A 14,708-nucleotide genomic window follows, 5' to 3' on the forward strand; every position below is an offset into this window, starting at 1 on the left:
CTTGCATCGACGACTCTAGAGACACACTAATGTTGATTGATGTGAACATGGCGTTTGCTTGATAGAAAAAACATTGGTCTCTCATTGTCTAAAACGGCAGGGTGAATGGCTCTATTGACAACCCGAACTGATATATTGTCTACCTAAGTGGTGAGAAAATGATTTTCCTAAAGCAAGAAGATCTCTAGTCGTCTACCCTCAGATGGGGAGATCCAGAAGTATGCTTATCTTACAAATGTGTCTGCCGAAGGTCTCAAGATTAGAGGGGATGTCCTTGCCAATGAGATAGTGGGGCTGACACAGCTACTTCAGTAACCGTGAGAAAAAGACTTGCTGTTCATTTGACATGGCTGATGATTCTATTGTTCACCCACTTGACTGTCTTATCGAGCCACAATTTTGTGAGACGTTCAAGCTTAATTTTTGGCAACTTGAAATACAAGCCCATATGTGTTACATGCTGTGTTTGACTGCTCTTGATGATTGTATTTCCTGCACTTGTTTAATTACTCTAGCTAGTCGTTGCTATTTTTCTGCTGTAGAATACATACAGACAACGTAAAAAAAAAACTCATTAAAATTGGTGTTGATCCCCACGGTGTTAATCGACCACCACAATGCTTAAACACGTGCTTTTGGATTGAACAGATCAGGATTCAGCACCTCAAACCCATTGCCCAGCACTACTTGTAATTAAGTCTATGATTAATGTACAACTGGTTAGCAGGCTTTTGCCTTTCAGTTCAGCCTGTTGAAGTTAAGCCCAGCTGAACAGAGTACTCTGCATTCTTAAAGTCGGCCTTAAGCCTTGTTCATTCAGCATGCCAGTTTAGGGAACATGCATGCCTCTCCACAGTATCAGTTCGCCTTGTTTGGAGTGAACTGGTCGGATATTTAGCACTTAAAAATGCCATTACCTTTAGTTATATGTACACACCCAGAAAAGTAAAGTGGGTGAGGAGCTGGACGATGTTTCGTTTATTTACTTCATTGGGTAATACTGATCATTGTATTAGTTAAAAATGGCAAAACTGTTGTGGTGTTATTTGAAAAGCAGGTTTTTGCTTTAAATCTTGTGTGATGCCATATTGCGTGCTGTAGGTAACCTGAGATGTTCAGTAAGAATGCCACTGCACCAAAATGTGGAGCGGAGTCTCTCGATGGGAAATACGTAACTGGTAAATAATTCAATGTGTACCCCCGAAAGAGTAATGATATGTAGCTTTTAATGAGGGTCCTATAACAGAGTATGTTTAAAGAGGATACATAGTGTTAAAGATGAAAGATGCAGAATGTTTTGGAATTCAAATGTTTTGTTTTCCACATCATCATACTCAATGTATTCTTATTTTTTTTTGTTTCAGAAGCTTATGGCATTTTGCTACAAGCAGAAAGGAGTGGAATTGTATTTAATGTATCCGTCTATTCTAGCCTGATAAGAGCATTGCTCTCAGAGGGTTATTTAGAAGAAGCCATGAAAGTGAAAGAGCGGTATGTTTTGTTGGATTTTTTAATGAGCATTTTTTATTCCTAACATTTGTCACATAACTTTGTAATGCATATACGATGCAATTCATCAGAAACAGACTTTCAGACCTCTAAATGTTTTTGTTATACTCTTGCCAGAAGCCTGCGCTCGGCTGACCAATTCTTCCTATTTGACCAAAGGTGCAAATTGATTTCATATGGAGACAATGTTTTTCGGTTGCCCTCATCCAAGATTTTAATTTCCATGCCTCTACACTTACGATTTCTAAAGCTAGTCTAAAGCTATTTGCTTATGCACACTTAATGTGTTCGCATAACACAAGATCTGGGTTGAAAATGTCGTCATCAAAACGAGTGTAAGCATGTTTAAATTTTTTCTACGGGGTTCATAGCAAACCATCAAAATGTTATTTTCATATTAATTTTTATAGTGCTGCAAACATTCAAAGCCTTCTGGACCTTGTTGAAAGCAGCCATGCAAAAAAGGTTATACTTACCATTGAGATGTTTATTAGGAGAATAGCCATCATAAATGCTCTTGCCTTCAGGGATTCAAAGGGAGTACAGCAACGGGGTGCTCTCTGTCTGTCCACACCTCCAAGTCCGTGTCCCCAACAATTTTACCACTTTCAAACCATTGCTGAGGGTCTCACTTGCAGTTAGCGTCAAGGTACAACACCATAGTCCTTTTGGGCTCAGGTTAGAGGATCCAGCAGACAATGCCCAGGACTGCAGGGAGAGCAAACCACTGAGCCCCCACTCAGCAGCCTCCAAGCTACTTTAGTTTGCCCTTAGTGGAACACAACTGCCCCATTGGAGGGCAATGTCACTCATTTTATTCACAGGTGGCAAGCCATAACACCCAATAGGTGGGTCCTGCAGGAGGTTCAACAGGGCTATGCCCTGCCATTCCTTTTCATCTTGCTGCATCTTCCACCAACATCAGAACGTCTGTCGGAGTACCACATGTTCATGGTGCTGCAAGACGTTCAGGTTATTTTACAGAACGGAGCCATAGAGAGGTCCCTGACCTCAGACCTGAACTAAGTGTGACTCCTATTATATTGTTGTGCTGAAAAAGAACAGAGGCCTTCTTCCTATGTTAGATCTTCAACCTCTCAGTTTCCTCCTGCGGAAGGAGAAATTCAAGATGCTCCTGCTGGCCTATGTACTATATGCCTTGGATCCAGGAGACTTGGTGGTTGTGTTGGACCTGCAGGATTCCTATTTCCATATCCCTGTTATGCAGGCCCACAGGCTCTACCTGCAATTCAAGGTGAGCCACAAACGATTTCAGTTAGCCATGCTCCCTTTTTACCTCATTAATGCACCTCAGGTGTTCCCCATGATGATAGTAATGGTCGCTACCTACCTTCAGAGGTAGGGAACTTCCTCTATCTTGACATCTGACTAATGATGGTGAGCTCACCCTAGCCAGTCGTGAACCACCCCTAGATGATGATGAACCTTCTTACATCACTGGGGTTCACGTGCCAAAGTCACACCTGACTCCTTTCTAGAGTCTCCCTTTAATTGGAGTCATCCTGGATACATTGCACTTTCAGGCCTTCCCTCCGGAATATTTGGACTATGATGCCAATATATTGGCCTCGTCTTGGGTCTCAGTAAGGATTGTGACTTCTTGGCCTACTGACTTCGTGTTCTTGCTCTTCGTCCAATGCCAGATAGTACTTGCAGGCTCTGTAGTGGGATTTGAAATGGGCCCAAAACCAAGGGAACCCGTCGATTTCATTCAGGTGTCAGAGAAGACTGCAAAAGATATACAGTGGTGGCAGTTTAACTGCACTTGGACCTGCTACAGACCCATCTCCTTACTCCACCCAGAGCGAACAGTGATGACTGATGTGCCACAGCTGGGTTGAGGAGGTCATCTGGGAGAGATGGAGATCAGAGGACTCCAGCGGAGACCTGCCTCCACATAAGATCGCTAGATTTGCAGACCATTTGCTTGGTGGTGAAAGCCTTCCTGCCCTCCAAGAGGAGGCTTGCTCATGTCCACCCAAACAACGCCATTGCCATATGGTATTGCAGTAAGCAAGGCAAGGCAAGGCAAGGTTCTGGGCTATATGCCAGGAGACCATGTGCCTCTGGTTCTAACTGAATCGTCAGGTCATTTTCCTGGTCGTGAACCATGTGGTAGGATCTTTGCGTGTCAGGGTAGACAAATGTAGCCAGCAATGCCTAGTGGCTCACATACGGCAGCTACACCCTCAGGTGGTGTGCGGCTGCTTCCAGCAAAGGATGTGGCCTACTGGCTGGAGGGGTCAACCTAGAAGCTGGGGAACAGCATTCAAGTCTCGGCAGGGAGGCTAAATATCCTGTGATTCTAGGCAAATCACTTAATCTCCCTGTGCCTAACATAATGATTGTGTATGTCTGTAACGCATGTGGTGCTCATGTAAAACGCTTTGATACCTTCGGGTAGAGTTTGTGCTATATAACACTCCCCTCTACTCATACCCCCCCCACACACACACACACACCACACCTCTAAAAAATGGGGAGAACTCTGGTTAGATCTTTACACCACAGTCAAACCTGCAATGTCAAAACATCTCTGTGTTAGAGTGCCCAAGAATGTTCTCTCTAGGACATGTATTCATGCCATGGTGGAGCATGGAACTACTATCAACCTTTCTGCCTCTTCTGTGCAGAGTTCGAAAGTTGGTCAGGAAAGACTGGACCCACGTCATCTCCATCCTAGTGGCTCCAAATTGGGCCACAAGTGTGGTGCCTGTAATTGTTGTCTATGAGCATTAGTTCTCTGATCAGACTACCGATTTCAGAGGAGCTTCTCTTGCAGTAGCAGGGCAGAGTTTTTCACCTGAACCTGCGCAATCTACACTACCATGTGTAGAGATTGAGTGTTACAGTTGACTACGTTTAGTCTACTTCCGGAGGTTGTGAATGTCATTCTGCGGCCAGGCATCCCCTTACAAAGTTAATTTAGACCGGAGGCTGGGACTAATTTGTGGCCTGTTGTGAAACACACAATAATGACCCCTTAAAAGGCAAACTGTTGGATGTTTAATTGCATGTTTTGTCTTTGCCCCAGCTAGGCCTTGTAGTGTGAACTATGAAAGTTACTTTTTTTTATACTTTCGGCCTTTTGCATTTGCCTGACCAACTGTCTTTATTTATCTTACCTGTAGTGATGCTGTTAAAGACTTTATACCCATGTTCCCACCCACACAGTTTTAAATGCCACAGTAGGCTTTTAATTTGGACCTGTCCTTCCCCTTGTGCAACCAGTTCAAGCCAGTGCATAGTTGCTTGTTGCATCTTCTGACTCTGAAAACGATCTAACTCGTTGCAATCACCTGGGCTTGTCCCATGAGTGAGCTCCAGGATCCTCTTATTGCGGCTTCACTACTTCACCTTTTTTCCCCAGACAAACTGGTGTTAATGAACAAGGCACCCTTTTTGGCAAAAGCCATGGCTCCTTTTCATGTTTGGAAATCCATCATCCTCCAAACGGTCTTTGCTCTACCTCACTTCTCAAAAAAGGAGAGTCTTCATTGGCTGGACCCCAAAAGAACCTGAGCTTTTATATTGATCAAGGGGTGGTGCTTAAATCTGGCACTGTCTTTCACTGTATGGGCAGAATGAGGCAAACGCGGAGATGTATGGCACAACATAGCAGCACATGGGATCCAACCCGGCACATGAGGAATATTCTAGATGTGAGTAATCTGCCATTTGATAAGTATCTAGCAGAAAGAGGGTCATCCAACATTAACTTGTTCTTCTAGTTCTTTCTGTTTAACATTGTAGTTAGCCAAGTATAGCATAGTAGTGTGTGTGGCTCCTGACAGAGTCTCAAGCACAGATGCCTAGAAAAGATAAGCTATGGGCCCCTCCGCACTTAGGTTGGCACCGGTAAAAGGCTTCAGAGCAGCAAGCCTCAAGGCAAGAGCATTGAAATCCAGAAACCTTTGGCCCTGAGACACACCAATGGCATTGAAAACCCTCCGTCCCATCCAAAGCCAACACCAAGGGCTCCGTCTTTGACTTTAAAAGGCTCTGTCAAAGCAAACACCTTACTTGAGCCTTAGCCAACCTCCAGACCCTCGTTGACCTCTGGAGTTCAGGACATCGAAGCACCGATACTGGAGAGGCTCCAACAGAAAGTGAACGCCAGATAATAATGCCTTTTTATTCACTCAGTCCCAGGCAAGATCAAGATAAAACCGCATCCACCACACACTCTGGAACCTCTTCCCCGAAAGATGAGACTGGCTTTTGAGCGGAATCCTTCTTCCAGTCCTTCCTTCCCAATGCCAATAATGGAGAAATGCTGGAACACCGTCAGCCCTCTCCCTCTGTCACACAGTCCTACTCCACCACAAATCTTCTTTCCCCTCTCCCTACAGGCTCATGCACACGTCCCTCACTGCCTCAACCGGTGTCAACAGAGGGGTTCCTCTTGCCATATTGAGAGACTGGTAGCCCATATTTGCCCATTTGTCCCTAATGACCTGCAGTCCGGTGAAGGCCCCACTGATGATCCCTATGATGACTACAACATTGATCCTCCAGTCAACCCTTATCTAGAACATTAACCAATCAGGCCCTCAACCTCTGAAGACAGCACGTCCTACCATTAGGTCATTCATAGGGCTCCAGACCTTCACAAGGTTGACAAGCGTGTCGCCCAGGAGGAGGGTGACTTTCTGCTAGAAACACTCCCCAGATCTGAGCATCCTGTCCAATTCTTCCCCATACTAAAGTGCATTCTAAAATCTGCTCCAGACAATTTAAGTAGTCTTTCAAGGTAAGAGTAGTCACCCTGAGAGTAAAAAAGAAATTCAAACCCCTCTCCACGACCCAGCATACATAATGGGGCCGGTTCTAGCTAACTTGCTGGTGGTGCACATCACCCGCTAGCACGCCTCTTCCCAGGCCACTGTTTATGCTCCTACTCCTCCAGAAAACGAGAGCAAAAAGACGCTGCAGGTAAGAGACTGGCAGTTAGAGCACATCCCATTGGCAAATGACCAGTTGAATGGCGCTTCTGTCATGCTATGACAGGGCACAGTGGCATGAGAGAGCTCATTAAGCACCTCCCAGAGCAGTACAGGAAGCAAGGGGAAGAGATAGGGTTTCCGTACAATTTCCAGTGCCACTATCAGCTGTACATTAGACGCCGAAGACACAGCCTCAGTGCCATCACTTCCATTGCCATACTTGGATGCCATGTCTGGATCTATGTCTCCATGCTCAAGCCCAAGGACCAGGAGCATATCCTCAATCTCCTGTCTGACAAAGAATACATTTTCGGGCCCCAGGTTGAATAGATGCTGACGGCAAAAGCCATAGGAGCACTTCAGACCACCCCTTATAGGGGCTCCTTTCATGAGGAGCAACCCAGAGGGAGTGTAAAAACGATCCTGCTTGAGCAATTCTACTCCTACCCAAGACAGCAGCAGACTTAACACATGCAAACCAAGAGATGGGAACAACAGGGGTAGGGATAAAGTTGGCTTCCAGCAAAAGAACTGCCACCGTCAAAGTGTTTCTTAACTTGCCACCCCTGCAATTACATCTCACCTGTGGGCGGGGTGGGGGGGGCGGAGAAGAGTACAGTACTTCCTCTCTTGCTGGGAGAATATCACGTCTGGGAAATGGGTCCTAACCGTAGTCCAACATGGCTCTAGCCTGGAAAAACAAACATCCCTTCATTCATCCCACCCAACTAACACGCACTCCGCAAAGAACGCAGGAAGTGCAGGCCCTCCTACAAAAGGCGTAATAGAGAGGGTGACCGGTACCCCTGTAGAGCGGCTTCTGCGCTCTTTTCCAAAATGATGGCTCTCTGAGGCCCATGCTCAATATAAAAGTTAAAGGGCTTAAGAACATTTTCACATGACAATTGGATATCATCCCTCTTCTTCAACTGGGCGATTTCAACTACTTGTATTTGCACATGCTTATCCACCCTTCATTTGTGGTCAGTGGGCAATACTACCAGCTCAAAGTACTTGCCTGCAAGAGTATTTACAAAGTGCCTAGCAGTGGTGGCTGCACATTTGAAAAGAGAGGGCATTAACGTATTTTCCTCACTCAACGATTGGCAGGTAAAGAGCAGCAGCAACCTGCAGCATCTAGCACAACTTCAAACAGTGGTGTCCCTGCTCCACAGCCTGGGATTTACCATAAACGCTACCAAGTCGCACTTGCAAACTGTTCAGAACCAACTCTAACTTGGGGCAGTATTGGGCACAGTTACAGGGAAAACTTACCACAATGAACAGAGAGTCACAGCCTTTCGGTATTTGCTTCCTCTTTTAAAACCCAATCTTCTGCTCTCTGTAACAGACTGTCATGCTTCTGCTAGGAATGATGGGCTCCTGCATCACCATGGTTCCTCAATGAATGCTTCACATGCGTCCCCTTCAAGAGTGCCTCCAAGCTTAATGGTCTGAAGTGGAGGGTCACTGGGAAGATCAAGTATTGGTACAGGCCAATGTGCATCGCTCTCTGCAGTGGTGGAACTATAACAACTTGCTGCAAATCAGGCCTTGTGCATACCCGGGACCACATTTGAACATTACCACAGGCAACTTTTTCACAGGCTGGGGTGCACATCGCAACAGCATGATTGTACTAGGAATGAGGCCGTCTCAACAGCGAGATGGTAATCACCAAGACATACACTATGACTACTGTCATGCACTGCCTTCAAAAGCAGTGTGGCAAATAATGCCCTCAGTTCTCTTACTTATCCCAAGGAATTTGGCTTTGGGCATTTCCCCCACAAAATTCACCTCATGGAGGGCTATCTCCCAGGAGCAGATGATTTTGCGGACCTGCTCAGCAGGACACATCAACAAGTCCAGTAGTATGTACTCCACCCCCATTCTTTCACACACACTTTCAACGCTGGGGCACTCCACAGATAGACCTGTTTGCCACCCCAGAAAACATAAAATGCCCAAGCTTCAGGGCCAGTTAGCCACACCCACAGTCCTTGGGCAGTGAGCGATGGATGAGTTGATCAAGGATATTTCCCTATGGCTTTCTACCTCTCCTGCTGCTTCCCTTTGCGGTCAGGAAACTCCGGCAAACACCACTAACACTCATTCTAATAACCCCTACCTGGGCCAGACAGACCTGGTACTCCATCCTCCTAGAGATGTGCACTAGCTCTCACAAGAGGTCCCATTCAGGCCCGACTTTCTCACACAGAGACATGGTTGAGTGAGGGATACGTATCTTGGACAGCTCAGCCTGGTGATGTGGCACCGGTCATAGAATTCGGCTACCTCTGGAATGTTTGTCCATCTTAAGAGAAGCATGAGGGCCCACAAAGTGGGTATGGTACTGTGAGACCGCACCACGGGGCCACTAAGGTATCAACTGGAGACACTGGTTTGTTCGAAACATTTATTGTTATTGCTGCTGGATAAGGAGACACTCCTCACCCCGTCCCAGCTCAGCGGTGGCCCCGTGACAGTTACCCAATGGCAAAATTGAAAAGGTTTGTTAAGACCTGAACCTTCTAAAGCCTACTGTTCAGGATATTGTTGCTTTCCTTTTGCACTTGCAGAAAGCATGCCTTCCCTACATATGTATTCCTACACTAAGCTCTGATCACAGCCTACTTGCAGAACATGCTCACAATTCCAGTTATTAAGGCTTTCATGCAGGGTTTTAAGGGTGATACCCCCTAGTCCTAACCAGTCTCATGTGAACCTATGCTTCCATGACCTCTTCAGTTTTGTTATATTCTATGGTTTATTGTTGACAGCCTATCTCCTTAGTCTGTCTCTTTGGTATTTTAGATTGTTGATGGGGGATTCTATGTTCTGGATTCGTGGCTTGGCAGTTAGGCCAGACCTCTGTTCCAGGCTGTTGTTCTTGGTTGATGTTATGAAGGAATTAAGAATAAAGAAGTCTCCCTTCTACTAATTGGACTTCTCTGCTTATTAACGAACCGAATTTAACAAGTTTCTCTCCTGGAAAGTCACTTTCAGAGTGCCCATTAATCACTTAGACGCATTAACAAACTGCAGGAGCCCACTCTACAAGAGTCCTTCATCCAGATCCACAAGAACAGGGTTGTCCTTAGAACCAATCCTACATTCCTAGCTAAAGTGGTATTGCCCTTTGCCCTTAACCAAACCATTGGGAACTCATTCTTCTTCAGACAGCTTGATTCTGTTGCGGAGAGAGAACTTCACACATTAGATATCAAAAGAGCTATTATGTACTATACTGGACGGACCGAGTCTTTCTCTTAATCGAACCAGTTCTTTGTTCCAGGCGGTGTTAACACTTTGTTTCAGACATCTACATCATCCACTCAATAGTCACCATTTCTGGAGGGCATTGTTTTACAGTCTGTGCTAAGCATGCGTATCTACAGGCACACATGCTATGAAGGAAAATTCAGCTTACCCTGTAAGTATCTGTTCGTAGCATGTAGTGCTATAGATTCACATGCACCTGCCCTCCTCTCCGGAAGTTGGAACCTTTTGGAGATCTCTTGCTTTCTGAATTTCACTTCACATTGTGCTTAATGCAACTTTTCTGAAGTTTACACTCCATACATACTATCACCTGATGCACCAAAAAAAGCCTAGCATGGAGTCTCTGCTCTTCCGCAGAGAGGAGGAGTCACACCACATCTTTTGACTTGAAAGATTTCTTTGAACAAAAACAGCTTTCAAATGTCCAAGCCCAACACTAGATGGCATGCTACAGATGTTTACTGGGTAAGTATTATTTTCGTTCTGGTAGATACTTTGTCTAGTCGCAGATTTCTCACCACATGCGCAGCTCCCCATTGTAAGGAATGGTATTTCTGATTTTTGTTAATAAGGTCCCTGGGTAGTTTTGCAATTAAGTACACTGCCATCCTTTCATCATTTTGGTGATCTTTTCTCTTCCTCTGTGGATGTGGGTAAAAAAGATGGTTACCGACCGCAGCACATAGATGTCACCTTACGTGTCTCTAAGTCACCAGATCCCAAAGGTGGCACTGGAGATGCACTGCATCATTTGGCTGTGCTGTGAGTTGTTGCAAGGTGTCCAAAACCAGTGTGGCTCCTGGAGCGATTCAAAATGTGAGTAGATAGAATATAAGAAAGATAAGTATGGAAAGTTCTTCGACAAAACTCGGTGCCCTTAACCACCCATACGAATTAATCACACAACCGATACTGGGTACCGTTCTCCAAATCTAATGCTTAGGGTCATCATATTTGTACAGTTATCAAAAAGAATATTGCTGCAAATCTCATTTATTGTTGTGCAGATGTGACAATTTCATCCATAAATATCTACGGTAAGATAGAATGCCCTGTTAAGAAGCATTTACGGAAGCAGTTTCACTACTTCGATCTGACTACAGTTAGTGACCTGTTGTACTGTTGCAGGGATTCTTCTCATGCACAGAACTATGTGCAGGAAACCCGGACCTCAGTGTATTGTGGTGTACCAAAAAAAACCACCTCAGTGCTCAGAACCCTGATCCGACTAGCATTAGTGTCTCATTAGTTCTCCGTACTACAGCGAAGCAACCAATTATTAGACAACCTAGAACATGCGACTTAGTAAACTCTCAGGAATAGTGGGAATCAAGAACACTCTTTTGCTCTAACACTCATACCGGTCCACAACGTGAGTAATCAGAGACGCTGTATAGTTTAAAATGTGTATTTTAACTAACGTGTTCTAAGATGCAGAACTCTCGCCAATACTAACAAAAAGATGTGTAGGAATAATACAATCAGAATTGTTACAATTCCGTAAAGCACAAAAAGGGGAAATCATATAATAATGACAGTGGAAACAGGATTATAGCCCCGTTACCACCCTCCCCATGCTTGGAGCTAGTTTTAATTAATAATAGAAGAAGATCTCTAGCCTTTGACAGGGGAACCCCATACCTCCAAGATCAGATGGAATGAATCACATCCCAGGACAAGCACAGCTCCTCTATGTTGGAAAGGTTGTCTCCAAGTGCCTCCTCATGCATGCAATGCAATATTGAAAGCACCAGAGTTTGAGTAGCTGCGTTTTGCCCCAGTATTGGAACTTTCATAGATTCCCATGCTTTGTATCATTCCCCGTCGTCGGAATGGGAGCCTCGGTAAATAAAAAATACAATAGTAGTAAGCACGAAGTGAAAAAATAGACCTAGGCCTCATCTCATTTTGTAGCTTATCCACCTTTTTGTAAAAGAGACCAAATTCTTGCAGTAGCCAATCAGAGTAGCCTCACCCCATAGAACCTTCCTGAGAGAGCCTCAGAGCCTCAGATTTTCTACCGCACGTTGTGCAAGGGAGTCTCCATTGAGCTCTGCTCAATTTTCTTCAATTCTGAGAATATTTCTACAACTTTTGCCTGTTTTTTCGTCATGTCTGACCAGGAGAAGAAAGCACTTTTTAGAGCCTGTGCTACATGCTCTAAAAAGAGGTTGTTTGTTGAAGACAAACATGAAGACTTCATATACTGCTTATATCCGGATCATAAGGCCACGGACTGCAAGATTTGCAGAACCTTTTCCACCAAGACCTTGCGGGACAGAGAAGGACGCCTGCTGACTTGGCTACAAAAGATGAAGGACCGCAAGGAAGTTCTGTCTTCAGACAGTGAGGGCTCCTCTTCGGTGGTGTCATCCAGGAAAGCAAAGAAAAGGGGTAGGTCTCCCCCTACTACTTCTGATGAGCCCCATGTCAAGGCCTTGCCCGGGACCTCTGATAGGTCTGATAGGCCTGCTTCCCTAAAATCTCCTCACCGCGGTGCAAAGGAGAGGCAGGGACAGCCTGAGGAGTCGCAACCTTCAAAAAAGGCTAAAAAGATCGTCCCTGTGACTTCACCACCCTCTGAGAGGGAAAGAAGGGTGAAAAAGCCTTCCACTACACCTCAGGAGATTGTTTCTGACAGAAAACAGCGTTCGTCGATGGTGAAAACCACAGGTGTGTCGACGATTCCTGTAAAAAAAGACTTGTCTTTAAAATTGTCCTCGTCGACGATGGCTCCGACGACAGCATCTACACCGTCGACGGCGTTTAAGATGCCTGATGCCTGTTCCTCGTCGACGAAACTGACTTTTTCCACGTCGACGACGATGTCGTCGTCGATGAGTCACGTCGACGACGAGGACCACGTCGACGACGCTGGTGACCATGATCTTGGCTACGAGTTCGTCGACGATGACGATCCAACCATCGTCGACGATGACCACCTCCTCATCGACGATGCCTTCGACGACGAGCATAGCTTCTTCGTCAGCGCTTCCGTCGACGAAACAGTCTTTAAAGATTCTTCCGTCGACGACGTCATCGACGACTGGAAAACCTGCAATTTCACACAAAAAAAGACAAATAACACCAGAGATGACATCTCCACGGAGAGTCTTGCAGTTGCCTCCTACCTTATTGCTTGATGAGGACTCCGAAGACGAGACTGATAGTGCATATGGGCCGGCTTATAGCCCATCTGACTTACACGTCAAATTACAGGAGGTCAGTTCTGAGGAAGGTGAAATAGAGCAACAACACTATTCTTCACAAGACTATTATGACCAACAGGAGAGGCCTCACATGCAGGTTCATTCACAGAAACCTCCACGTCAGTCCCAGCAGGACATGGTAGCGATGCCATCCTCTCTCATCTCGGATCTACAATTAATGTTGCAGGACTATCGGAGGCGCTTTCCTGCCCAACAGGAGGTTCAACAAGTACGTCCTCCTTCACCTCAGTTATCTCAATCAATGGCGGACACCTCTTTGCCTTCCAGAGGACAAGATCCAGCGCCCGTGGAACGTCCACAAGAGGTGGTTGCAGTTCAAGATGATACTGCCTCATCAGAGGTGGATCAGCAAGGGGACCCTGACCAAGATCAGAATGTGGCCTGGAACCAGGATAGCCTTCAAGATCCAGACGTCACAGGACCCGATACCGCAATCTCTCCTCCAGCAGATATCTGAGGTTTTCACAACTTAATGGAACGAGCATCCAAGAGATTTGGTCTTCCGGTTACCTCAGTTCAATCTGAATGTTTTTTGTATGACTTCAAAGAACCATTCCGGAAGTCAGTTCGTTCAATCCCCATCATTGAACATGTGTGGTCAGAAGGCTTAAAAGCTATGCAAAATCCAGCCACGGTCCTCCCAGTACTTCCCAGACAGGAGAAAAAATATAAGGCGCCCCGAGGGCAGCCCGGCATGTCTTCTAGGTCAACCAAAACCGGGCTCGGTTATCTCCCAGGCCGCACAGACTAAATCTAAGAATCCGTCTACCCCGCTCTAACGACGCCACCTGCTAAAGAGGGGAGGCATCTGGACAATGTTGGAAAAAGATTCTCCGCAATGGCCAGTCTCCTCGTTAGGGCGGCTAATGCTTTGGCGATTCTGGGGAAATATGATCGCCAGATGTGGTGTGACCTCTCCCCGTTTGTGGAAGAACTTCAGGATGGGTCTAAGGACGAGTTCAGAAAGATCTTGATGGAAGGAGAGCGTGCCTCTTCTGAGGTAATCGACTGCGCTATGGATATAGCAACTACGGCTTTCCGAGCGCTAGCCGGCTCGGCAGTTTTAAGACGCCAGGGCTGAGACCACTGACTCATTGTCAGTGAAATTGCTCTCCCACCCTCGCAGCTCCACCATTAAGTGAGGTGCCCCTGCCCCTGCACTCTTGAGTGTTGGTGATCGAGGCCCTCCTCCACCCGCAGGTTTCCCTGCGCCTCATCCCTGGTGGTCCAGTGGACCTCTGTCTCCTTTCTTTCTTTGTGCTCCTTCACTCGTTTTTCTCCCCTTTCTATCTTTCACCTTTCTGCACCTCTGTTCTTTTGCGCTTTATTTCTGCCCATTTCCCTTTCTCTCCCTCTGCTCCTTCACTCGTTTTCACTCGTTTTTTTCCCCTTTCTATCTCTCACCTTTCTGCACCTCTGCTCTTTTGTGCCTTATTTTTGCCCATTTTCCCTTTCTCTCCCTCTGCTCCTTCTCTCGTTTTCACTCGTTTTTTTACCCTTTCTATCTTTCACCTTTCTGCTCTTTTCTGCATCTCTGCTCTTTTGTGCCTTATTTCTGCCTATTCTCCCTTTTTTCTTTATCCCTTCTTTCCTCCCTTTACCTTTCCCCGCCGCTGCTGCCCCCGCGGCCCCTCCCCCCCCAGCACGACCGTCCCAATCCAGCTCCCCTCCCCACTCCCGCCTCCCAGCTGTCCAGCCCTCCCCGACCCCTACTTAA

The 14,708-nt window shown here is 46.1% G+C and overlaps 1 protein-coding gene across 1 annotated transcript in view; it reads left to right on the plus strand.

Moving 5' to 3' along the window:
* LRPPRC (leucine rich pentatricopeptide repeat containing) overlaps positions 1–14,708 on the plus strand; it is an 848,306-nt gene that overhangs the window by 619,691 nt on the left and 213,907 nt on the right. Inside the window, exon 30 of the mRNA XM_078649683.1 lies at positions 1,365–1,491. Coding sequence (XP_078505809.1) covers positions 1,365–1,491 — 127 coding nt within the window. The remainder of the gene's footprint in view (positions 1–1,364; positions 1,492–14,708) is intronic.

The sequence above is a fragment of the Lissotriton helveticus genome, chromosome 6 (genome assembly GCF_964261635.1).
Source record: "Lissotriton helveticus chromosome 6, aLisHel1.1, whole genome shotgun sequence".
In the NCBI taxonomy this organism is placed as follows: Eukaryota; Metazoa; Chordata; class Amphibia; order Caudata; family Salamandridae; genus Lissotriton; species Lissotriton helveticus.